At 35.7% G+C, this 12,436-nt stretch overlaps 1 protein-coding gene across 4 annotated transcripts in view; it reads left to right on the plus strand.

The window, feature by feature from the left end:
• The window catches only part of Rnf214 (ring finger protein 214), a 32,263-nt gene that overhangs the window by 16,925 nt on the left and 2,902 nt on the right, over positions 1–12,436 (plus strand). For all 4 annotated transcript variants that reach the window (XR_011708605.1, XM_027930693.2, XM_071616728.1 and 1 more), the window contains exons 7-10: positions 11,003–11,099; positions 11,269–11,357; positions 11,900–11,990; positions 12,258–12,356. Coding sequence is in view for 3 of the 4 variants with exons in the window: in XM_027930693.2 (XP_027786494.1) it covers positions 11,003–11,099; positions 11,269–11,357; positions 11,900–11,990; positions 12,258–12,356 (376 nt within the window). In the remaining variant the exon portion in view is untranslated. The remainder of the gene's footprint in view (positions 1–11,002; positions 11,100–11,268; positions 11,358–11,899; positions 11,991–12,257; positions 12,357–12,436) is intronic.

The raw sequence follows: 12,436 nt of genomic DNA on the forward strand, positions 1-12,436 counted from the left end.
CAAAGCCAGCCACAGCAAAATCGAGCCGCTAAGCAACTCAGTGATATTTAGTATCTCTAAATAAAATACAAAATAGGGCTGGGTATGTGGCTCAGTGGTCAGTGCCCCTGAGTTCAATCCCCAGAACCAAAATAATAAATAAGTAAATAAATAAATAAACAAACAGTAGTCCTTAAGTAAGAGGACTTGACAGCACTTTTTGTTAAGAATGCTTCACCCAATTTATGGTAATTGGGGAGATCCCTTGTGTAGTTTTACTTGGAGAAACAGATTGCTTTATCATAGGAGATAATTTTGTAAATTGGAGTAAGGTGCCCTCCTGCTTTCCCTTGGGATCTGGGAGACAAGGACGCTGTTTCCTTGGATGTGTGCAGTTTAAAGGGATGGCTTCTAGGTACTTGAAACATTCCTGATTTGTGTGACTATTTTTAGAGTTTATAATATACATACAACAGGCAGAAAATTTGAAAGAAAAGGTTGCAGGGTCCAGTGGGGGAGATTAGTTAGGGGAGAATTTCTTCCATAATTTTCAAAAGGGAGAATTAAAGCCCTTATTTTTCTTTTATATTTGCCCTTACACATACAAATGTGGCTCTATTTCTGTACTTTATTCTGTTATGTTGGTATATTTCTTTCCTTCTTTGCCTTGTGACTTTTTACATCTTAAAATCAAATCAAATGCATCCTCCAACTCTGTTCCTTTCTTTCTTTTTTTTTTTGGTACTGGGGATTGAACCCAGGGTTACTTTACCACTGAGCTATATTCCCACCCTTTTAAAAAATTTTTATTTTGAGACAGAGTCTTACTAAATTGCTGAGGCTGGCCTTGAACTTGAGATTCTTCTGTCTCGGTCTCCAAGTAGCTGGGATTACAAGTATGTATTATGAATGCCTGACTTTTTTTTTTTTTCAGAATTGTTTTGAATATTCAAGATACTTTTTATTAATTTAAAATCATATTATCAGGGCTGGGGATGTGGCTCAAGTGGTAGCGCGCTCACCTGGCATGCATGCAGTCCGGGTTTGATCCTCAGCACCACATACAAACAAAGATGTTGTGTGCGCCAAAAACTAAAAAACAAATATTAAAAAAAATTCTCTCTCTCTCTCTTTAAAAAAAATCATATTATCAATTTCTATAAAAAACAGTGTGCTTGATATTTGTTTGGATTTGTATTGAATCTTCAGATCATTTTGGGAAACTGATGTACAATAATATTGAGTCTTCTATTTAGTCATGTAGAAGATTACTTTTTTTTTTCCTTCTTTAGTTTCTCATGGCAATGTTTTGTAGATTTGAGAATCAAAAAGATAGTCCTTACTCTCTGTACTGTTCCCTCAAAATTGTAGTCATTTTGGATTCTCTTGACCCCTGCCTTTTGTCTCCTTAATTCAGCAACAGTGCCAGCTCTGTATTCACCCTTCAGATGCTACAGTCTGGCAACTCCCACTAGGCAGTTAGCTAGGGCATTATAGGTCTGTCTTCATTTGTGTTCTTTTTCTCAGTGGTCTGTTCTATGCTTCCTATTGTCCAGCGTTTGTAGACACTGTTTCACATTTTTTTCCCAGTTTTTCAGTTGTTTATAGCCAGAGAATGAATCTGGATGGAAGTGGAATTCTAAATCCTATCATAAACAGATTAAACTCAAAAAACAATATTTGCAGGATATACATGCCAGTATGTGTAGTAAATATTAGGAAAAAAGGAGCTAGAAATGAAGCTAATGAACTAGGTGACATAGGAGGTGATCAGTGTTGATTCATTCCTTGTGAAGAACTGGAATGGTGTTTTGAAAGGAAATTGTGGTCAGAGAAAGTCAAAACCAGGTTTGGGATTTAGAAAATGGACCATATGTGTTAATGAGGCTCAAGATATGGCTCTGCTGGTAGATGATTGGCAAGGAATAAAGTTTAGGAAAAGGAAGAGCTCTAAGTTCCTAGTGTCATATTGATCATGAAATTGAATATTGAAGTCACAAAAGGTGTTGTGAGCTAGGCATGGTGGCCTGTAGTTTCAGCTACGTGGGAGGCTGAGGCAGGAGTATCTCTTAATCCTAGTAGTTTGAGGCCAGTCTGGGCAATTTAGTGAGACCCTCTCTCAAAATTAAGAATAAATAAATAAAAGGCTCCGTGGTAGAGTACATATGAGTTCAGTCTCCAGTTCTGCAAATAACAACAATAATCACAAAACTATGTATTAACATAAATAGCATATTTTTCATGAAAAATAATTATTTTCCAAATTTAAAAAATCAATTCAGTTAGAAGATTAACATCGTTTCGGTTTTTATAAATCTCTGTAATGGAGGAAGATGAATTTTTCTGGCTGTTTTTGCATTGATTGATTGTAAAATGTTGTTTTGGTTGAAATATATTAACAAAAATCACAATACATGATTAAGTAGTTGGAAAAGCAGGGGATATTTAATAGTTTTTAAAAATAATGTATTTTGATACTACTCTAAAACTTGTCAAGCCATTTTTCTTTTTCTTTTTAGTTGTAGATGGTCACAATACCTTTATTTTATTTATTTATTTTTATGTGGTGGTATGGATTGAACCCAGTCCTCACACATACTAGGTGAGTGCTCTACCACTGAGCTACAACTCCAGCCCCAAGCCATAGTTTCTTAAAGGTTATTTGCTTAGTACAATCTGAAACCACATCCATAGAGATTCTTTTTGTACTGCTATGGCAAAATCCATTGGTTTACCTTGAACTTGAATGGATCATTTACCTGTGTTATGAAAAGGTGCAAAAACTTTTCCTCTACTCTCTCAGAATTAGCAGTTGGAGCCTGCAAATTAAAAAGACTGATTAGGGCTAGGATTGTAGCACAGTGGTACAGCGCTCGCCTCGCATGGGCAGAACCCAGGTTCGATCATCAGCACCACATAAAAAAAGGCATTGTGTTGTGTCCATCTACACCTAAAAAATAAATAAATATTTCTAAAAAAGACAGATTAACAAGAAGAAAAAACAGTTTATGTATGTAGTGTGCATACACATGGGACAGTTCAGTGACCAATAACTCAAAGGAGTGGTTCCATTTTACCAGGTGAAGGGGAAAAGGGAGAAAAGCACTTATGAGAAAACCATTGTCTTCTTAGAAGGGGGTGAGAAACTAATGGAACTTTTTGGAAAGATAAATGTGTTTTCAGGAGATAAGAACATTTATAACATGTTTATCTAGTTTTTTTTTTTTTCATCTTCTTTAGAGCCCCAAAGAAGGGGCAGATTATTTGCATTCCCTTTCTAGGAGTAGATCTACCTTATAACGAATTTATGACGGCCTTGTTTCCTGGAAGTTGCTGCTTTCAATTGGAATGAGGGAATCTTTCCGAATGCTTTTTTCTGTGGCTGTTGAATCTCATGTCTTCACTGGAAAATAATCTTTATACCAACTCTGTAGTTCTGAGTGGGTTCCATAGTTGATTTGATAACACAGTGCGTAATTTATAATAAAGTATTGGCTCAACATTTATGCAGATGTATACAGATATTCCAAGTGTTATTTTTTATTATATAATATTTAAAGAACCATATTCTGTCACTGTCAATTTCATTAGAATAGTCTTTTAGTAGTGGGAAGCATCTAAGCTCACAGTGGCAGGTACAGACTTTCTAAAATTCTAACTTTTGCTTGCTAGCTCCAGATTTTATTGTTGGCAATAAATGGTTGTTTTCTTTGAAATAACAGGATTACTTCATTCATTTTCAAGAACACATCTGTCATATACTCAAGTTCCAATAACTTTAGTATATCTTTTAGTCGTTTTCTTAAATAAAAATTACGTTTCATGAAAAAGGAGGCTAATTCAGTTCCTAACTCAGTACCCAAAGTGCTTTTTCTTGGGATAGCCATTGTGCTTTGGCATGTAGCATTTATCACATAAAATATAAAAAGATGTGTTTTTAAGTGTTGGAAATTTAATAAAATTAGTATTTTTATGTGGCTTCATCAAGGATATCCTTAAAGAAAACTGAATTTACCTGCAGCTTGCAAGCATCTGGCAGTAATAAAGACAATGGCAAGTGACTGAGTCAGTGATTCATGTTTAAATAAAAGAGTGTTATTACAAATGAATTCTTCATTTTAACAAATATTATTAAATTCTAACGTAATACATTTTAAATGAAAATTGAAAAAAGTTTTTAAAAATTTTATAAAATATCGCTGGGCACAGTGACACACATCTGTAATCTTCAATTATTCAGGAATCTTATGTGGGAGGATTGCAATTTGAGGCAAACTTCAGCAACTTATTGAACCCCTGTCTCAAAATAAAATAAAATTTAAAAAGGACTGGGGAGGTAACTCAGTGGTAAAGTGCCCCTGGGTTTGTCCCCAGTACTAAACAAAACGGGGGAAAAAAGCCTGAGGCGGGCATACCTGGGGATATAGCTTGGTGGTAGAGGGTCCCTGGGTTCAATCCCCACTACTATGAATAAATACATTTAAAAAATATATTATTGCCAAATAAAATAAGAGTATAATTGTTTTTACCTGGCTTTGTAGAGAACTTTGAAATTTTATAGCAATGGTTTATTAGCTATTAATGGGATTATGTAGATTATTGCAAACAGAGCTAAAGATAGCTAGTCATAGCACAATAGAAGAACTGAGAAAGAAAAAATTGTGAGGCCAAATTATACTCTAAACTTACTGTAGGAAATACAAGAATACAAAAGCATATATATTCTGTTAGTCATTAGTGATGATACAATCACATGTCATATAGCCTCAAGAAAACTTGGTTGTTCACCCATGAAAGAATGAAAATGAAAAAGGCATACAACTTTTAGCAGTTGTATGAAACAAGTTTTAGCTTCGTGGACCATACCCCTCAAAGTGTTTTGGGAACCATGGACTACATTTTGGAAACTGCTGTTCTATACCTATGGCTGTAGCTACTGTCTGTATGCTAGAGACTCTCATCTCTCTCAGACTATACTACTGAACTTTAGATTTATATATCTGCTGCCTGCTGAATGACCTGGAGTGCTTTCTTGCTCATTGGCCTATGCACATGCTTTTTGTTTTGTCCAGATTTTCCTTGTTCCCTTTGTTCACCTGGCACACTACTAGATTAAGACCTTGGGAAGCCAGGTACGCTGGCACATAATCCCAGCTCTTCAGGAAGCTGAGGCTGGAGGATTGCAGATTTGAGGCCAGCCTTAGTGATACCTTGTTTCAAAATTTAAAAATGGCTAAGGATGTAGCTAGTGGTGAATTAAACCCCTAAGTTTAATTCCCAGTACCAGAAACAAACAAAAATGTGAGCTTCTTGGGGGCAGGAATTAGACTTATTTATATACCCAGGTTTTAGATTTTTATACTTAACGCTGCTTAGTAGATGTTGAATTAAGTCAAAACAAAGAAGAATTCATAATCACCTTCTACAAATTCAGGGAATATACCCTTTGGATATATATGCAGCCAACCCATGTATAATTAATTCCTCCAACAGTTTTGTTTTGCTTTTTTTCCTTTTGCCTTGCCTTCAGTGTGATTTATTCTGAAAGGAAGGCCTTTGGGCTGAGGACTCAACAGATCTTAATTCTTAGCTCTGTCTCTTAGTTTTGAAAGCATTTCATAGGACACTGAGTATCTGCTTCTCTCAGTTAATGGCAAGCTGATTTTTCCATCATTTGCTGGAAAAAATGTATTCATATATTTTAATTTCTCTAAAGACAGATGTTATTTTATTTTATTTTTGATACTGGAGATTGAACCCAGGGGTTCTTTACCACTGAGCCACATCCCTAGTCCCTTTATTTTTTGAGACAGGATCTCACTGAGTGGCTTAGGGCCTTGCTAAATTGCTGAGACTGGTCTCTTATTTGCTATTCTCCTGCCTCAGCCTCCCAAACCACTGGGATTACAGGTACATGACACCATGCCTGGCTGAAGATAGATGTTATATTAACTCATTTAATCTGCGTCACAGTTCAGTAAGTTGTAGACTGTTTTATTCTCTCTCATTTTATATTTCAGGAAAATGAGGTATAGAAAGCCTTACTCAGTAAAGGTTGCACAGAGTAATAGGGCAAGGATTTGTTTGGTTCCAGAGGCTGTGCTCTTTACCTAGCTTAGCATCTCTCAAATTTATTTATTTATTTATTTATTTTAAATATTTATTTTTTAGTTGTAGTTGGAGACAATACCTTTATTTTGTTTATTTATTTTTATGTGGTGCTGAGGATCGAACCCAGGGTCTCGCACATGCTAGGTGAGCACTCTGCCGCTGAGCCACAACCCCAGCCCCAGCATCTCTCAAATTTAAATGTCACTTTTATCATTAGCCTATGTTAATGGCACATGCCTAAATGCTCATTATAATCACAGCTTTATTTATAATTGTGAAATTGAAAATTACTTAAGGGCCAGATATGGTGGTACATACCTGTAATGCCAGGTATTTGGGAGGATTTCAAGGATTTCAGGTCAGGCTGGGCAACTTAACAAGACCCTGTCTCAAGATAAAAGATAAGAAGAGCTGGGGAGGTAGCTCAGTGGTAGAGCGCCTTGGGTTCAATCTCCAGTACCACACACACAACACACACACACAAAAAAAAAAGAAAGAAAGAAAAAGGTAGATCTTTATGTTAAACAGTCATTAAAAATCACATTTATGACTGGATTTGGTGGTTCATACCTATAACCCCAGTGACTTGGGCGGCTGAGGCAGAAGGATAGCAAGTTCAGGGCCAGCCTCAGCAATTTAGGAAGGCCTTAAGCAACTTAGCGAGACCCTGTCTCAAAATAAAAAAGAAAAAGGGCTGGGGATGTGACTCAGTTCATAAGTAGCCCTGGGTTCAATTCCCAGTACCACCACCCTCCAAAAAACCCCACATTTCTGAAAAATACTTATTAATATAGAAAAGTAAGATGTTGAAAATATAATACACAATGGAATATTATTCAGCAATAAAAGAAATAAAATTATGGCATTTACGGGTAAATGGATGGAGTTAAAGAATATCATGCTAAGTGTAGTTAGCCAATCCCCAAGAAACCAAAGGCCAAATGTTTTCTCTGATAAGTGGATGCTAATCCCTAATGGGTGGGGGAGGAGAATGGAATGAGTGGAGGAACTTTGAGGCAAAGGGAGTAGGAAAGATGATGGAATGAGACGGACATCTTTACCCTAGGTACATGTATGATTGCACAAATGGTGTGACCCTACTTTGTGTACCACAAGAGATGTGAAAAATTGTGCTCTGTTTGTATACAATGAATTGAAGAACATTCTACTGTCATATATAACTGATTAGAACAAATAAATATTATATGCATATGTTACATATACATAAACAAGTATGCAAATGTTTGTTTTCAAAGTCTGGAAAGAAGTATAATAGTGATTCTTTACGAGTAGTATGATTGTGAGAAATTGAGTTTTTAAAAAACAATAACGTTTGTGGGCTACTTGCCATGTGCTGGGCATCCTATTAAATTCTTTATGTGTGTTTTCTCAGTTAACTCATTAATCCTACGATGTAGGTACTCTTCATCTTTTAGATGAAGAAACTGAGGCCTAGAAAGATTAAGTAACTTGTTTAAGGTGATGCAACCAGTAAGTAAAAATGCTGGGAACACTACATTAGATTTTTTCTGTTTATTTTTTTTTAATTTTTTAATTTGTTTTAATTAGTTATACATGACAATAGAAGGCATTTATTCACTTATGGGATATAATTTCTCATTTTTCTGAGTGTACATGTTGTTGAATCACATTGGTCATGCAGTCGCATATATACATAAACTAATAATGTCTGTTTCGTTCTATTATCCTTCCTATCCCCATATCCCCTCCCCTTCCCACCTTTCCTTTCCCTCTACCTAATCTAAGGTAATGCTATTTTCTCTAGTGCCCCCTGCCCTGCCCCACCTTATTGTGATTTAGCATCTGTATTAGGGAAAACATTTGGCCTTTGTTTTTTGGGATTGGCTTATTTCGCACAGAATGACATTCTCCAACTCCATCCATTTACTGACAAATGCCATAATTTCACTTCATTCTTCATTAAAGCTGAGTATATTCATATATATATATATATATATATATATATATATATATATATGAATATACTCAGCTTTTTATATATATATATATATATGTGTGTGTGTATATGTATATATAATCACATTTTATTTATCCATTCATCTATTGATGGACACCTAGGTTGGTTCCATAGTTTAGCTGTTGTGAATTGAGCTGCTGTAAACATTGACATGGCTGCATTACTGTAGTATGCTGATTTTAAGTCCTTTGGGTATAAACAAGGAGTGGGAGAGCTGGGTCAAATGGTGTTCCATTCCAAGTTTTCTGAGGTATCTTCATACTGCTTTCCATAGTGGTTGTACCAATTTGCAGTCCACCAGCAATGTGTGAGTGTACCTTTTCTCCAACATCCACGCCAATGTTTATTGTTGCCTGTATTCTTGATGATTGCCATTCTGACAGGAGTGAGATGAAATCTTGATTTGTATTTCTCTAATTGCTAGAGATATTGAACACTTATTCATATGTTTGTTGGTCGATTGTGTTTCTTCTGTGAAGTGTCCTTTTTCTGTTTTATATTGTCTAAACTTTTAATAATTTGCCTGGCTTACATGATCAAGATCAAAGTTAATTTTTAAATTTATGCAAGCATATTGGAAACTACAATAAGCCAGGATTATACAGTCTGATGAATAGTACACATCTGATGAATAATAATGAATTTATTCATTTGAACCATTTGTACCTTAAACTAACTGCAAAATAACAGAAGTATGGGACTTGAAAGAAATTAGATCAAGAATTTAAAAAGTTAAACATAACCAGTGGTTTCTGTTCTCTAAAGAATTTTTTTTTAAACTGTCTACTATGGGGAATGATTTATTTGTTATGATGGGTTGCAGCTAGTATACTTTAGTGAAGTGAAATCTGGTGCTTATGTTATAGGGTAGTTAGCATATTGATAAGGCTGAGTATTTTTGTAACTATATTCAAGAACCCCTTAACTATTTTTGTTGTGGTTTTTAGTAGTTCCCTTTGTCTTGTTGGATTCCAGTGAAGTAAATGTGGACAAATACTCAAAGGAAAAGATTTTTTTGTGTGTAAATATGTGTATTGTCTCCATCAGTCTATGAGGATTTTTCTCATATATATATATATATATATATATATATATATATGTGTGTGTCATTGACAAATATGTTTAGTGAGAGTCATAGATGTTCATTGACCATCTACAATCTTCAAGAATAACATCAGTCACTGGTTGGGGTTGTGGCTCAGTAGTAGAGCGCTTGCCTAGTATGTTCAAGGCACTGGGTTTGATCCTCAGCACCATTTATTTATTTATAAAAATAAATAAATAAATAAATAGAGGTATTGTGTCTATCTACAACTAAAAAAAATTAACAAAAAAAGAATAACATCAGTCATAGATGACAACTAACAGTGTGTCATATTTTCATGTAATTATCCCATTGTCTAAGAGTGAAAAGTAAGCTAAGTGGATCAGTGATGGACTGTGCAACCTATTTCACATATGTTTACAGTTAAGAGGGTTTGGAATTTGAGAATATGTGTTGTAGCAGGAAAACATGGCTACTTAGAAATTTTTTTTCTAAAGAACTTTTATAGAATTCTTCCTCTGCTGGAAAGTTAATTTTGGGATACTACATGGAGAATAAGAGAGAAATGTTCACTTAACTCATATCTGTTATAAAGATGAATAGGCCTTGTCTGCTGAGAGTAGACTTAATGTAAAAGTGAATAAGTGAGTGAATGTGTGTGTAAAGCATACATATGCACATACAAATATGACCCAGTATCTATGAAATAGAGAACAGGACGTGTGGTAAGTTGGGTCAAAAGCAAGAATATGTGAGAAGGGACCTCAGAAAGTGAATTGCTCCCTTTTAATTATGTAAAGTTACTAAAAACTGAGAGGGGATCAATTTGTTTCTGTCACTAAAGAAAAGTGGTAAGGGCTGGGGTTGTGGCTCAGCGGTAGAGAGCTCACGTCTCACGTGCAAGGCCTAGGGTTTGATCCTCAGCACCAAATAAAAATAAATAAATAAAATAAAGGTATTTTGTTCAACTACAACTAAAAAAAATAAATATTAAAAAAAAAAGAGAAGTGGTAAACATTTCTCTTTAGATGTAACTCTTCTCAAGCTGTCCTTTTTTTTTTTTTTTTTCATCTTTTTAAAATCCAGTGAAAATAATTTAAACATTTTGTATCATTCTATTTGTTAACCTGGGTAATCCATGCTTTCCGCTGTAAAACTTACCACAATACAGTGTAACAGAAGGAAATTCTTTTCCTGGCTCTGTTCCATGATGGGCTCTTCACTTCTGAGTAATCACTGCCTTAGTTTTAGCACAGAAAGTCCCACATCCTAGGAAATCCTGCAGTACTGGATAAACTGAAACAGTTGATCATCCTAATCCTAAAGGTGAATATTACACTCTGGGGATGGGAATTGGGGTAGGAGGATATGGATGAAAATGAAAAGTCCTGAGATATAAAGAGAACATATTTTTCTTTGGAAGAATGTTTATTATAGCTAAGAAAATGCAGAAGTCAGTAAGCCAGTATTGATGTGTTTGATTGCTGTGTTTCAGATGATATGTTTGGTTCTACATCCTTCATGTAAAAAACAAATTGGGAAATAAGAGGAATGCTACAAAGATTTTAAGCCTCCTTGAACATAGAATGTCCTGCCTTTAGTGGAGGGTTTTGGATCTAAGAGATATTCTTTCCTGCTCAAGGAAATGTTTTTTTAGTAAGTGGAGATGTGAATATATTTATTTCCAAATATAGGACCTTTATGCAATTGCAGACCTTTCTGTACACCATCTGTCCATATCTATAATGAATATTAAGTGTGAAATGCTCTGTAGCATACCTGGCAGACCAGTGTTGGGTTTTCCTTTTGCCTTGGTGGCAAACTAATCTTTTCTCCCTCAGTCTTGTTCTTGGTTTCTTATCTTACAGAGAGGTGTGGGAAATGGAACTGGATAGACTCAAGAATCAGGATGGTGAAATAAATCGGAACATTATGGAAGAGACAGAGCGGGCCTGGAAGGCAGAGGTGAGAGGAGCTAATATCTTGAAAGCCTTGGTTTTGGCCTTCCAGATGGTACATACTTTTGGTATAATATCAGAAGAGCCAGTGGGCACTTGTTTTAACTATCTAGGGGTATTTGTGTATGAAAAATTAATGAAGTGTATGTATATGTGTGCATGTGTGATTTCTTTAGATCTTATCACTAGAAAGCCGGAAAGAGTTGCTGGTATTGAAATTAGAAGAAGCAGAAAAAGAAGCAGAACTGCACCTTACTTACCTCAAGTAAGTACCTTCCCATTCTAAGGTTTAGTAGCTCTGTAGTTTGTTTGTTTTAGTTTTTTAAAACTCTAAGCCAGCAAATCTGGCACTTATTCTTTCTTCACAGGGATTTGAAGCCATCTCAGTGCAGTAGTAATTAAACAGTGATTTCTCTCCTGTATTCTAAACTCCTGCACTGTTTAAATCCTCCCCCCTACAGTTTCATCTTTGTACTTTTTATTTCATTGTTTCCATTTGAATAAATAGAACCTGTTAAGCTATCAAAGCATAACAAAGGTCTTAGGAGATTTATTTCTTATATGGTCATTTCTCTTCTTTATGCTATGGAATTTGGATGCCTCTTGTGACATTTTAAGGTGGACAAGAACCCCCTTTGTGGTTGATCCTCTTTTCCAAATCTTTGGCTTAAAAGTCAATGGAGTTTAGATTCTCAGGCTCTCATACCTTCTCTCATACCTTTCTCTCAAGGTTCATTACCCAACTACTATTTTGCTATCTTGGAGATTTAAAATTTGATTCTGTAAATTACTCTTGTTTCTTGAAAGGTCAACTCCCCCAACACTGGAGACAGTTCGTTCCAAGCAGGAGTGGGAAACTAGACTAAATGGAGTTCGGATAATGAAAAAGAATGTTCGGGTAAGTGATAGTGGGTGATCATTTGATCAGCATTAATTTATGTTTTTTTTTTTTTTGGTGCTGGGGATTGAGCCGAGGGCCTTGTGCATGCTATGCAGGCACTCTACCAACCAAACTACATTCCTGGCCCAGGAGGTAGCCTTTTTTGTGTAGCCACTGGGGCCTGTCTCACCACTTCCTGTTTTCCTGTTAATTAAAGGTGTGCTTTTTGCAGAGACTCACTCATCTCAGAAGTAAAGTATGATCTTTTCTTCTCCTTTCATCTAGGACCAGTTTAACAGTCATATCCAGCTAGTGAGGAATGGAGCCAAGCTGAGCAGCCTTCCTCAAATTCCTACCCCAACTTTGCCTCCACCCCCATCAGAGGTAAGAGAATCTTTGAAGGGGTCTACATTTCTGTGTTGGTGGCAGAGTCAGAGTCTTCTTCTTCTTTTTATGAAGATATT

Source organism: Marmota flaviventris, chromosome 9 (assembly GCF_047511675.1).
Source record: "Marmota flaviventris isolate mMarFla1 chromosome 9, mMarFla1.hap1, whole genome shotgun sequence".
Lineage (NCBI taxonomy): Eukaryota > Metazoa > Chordata > Mammalia > Rodentia > Sciuridae > Marmota > Marmota flaviventris.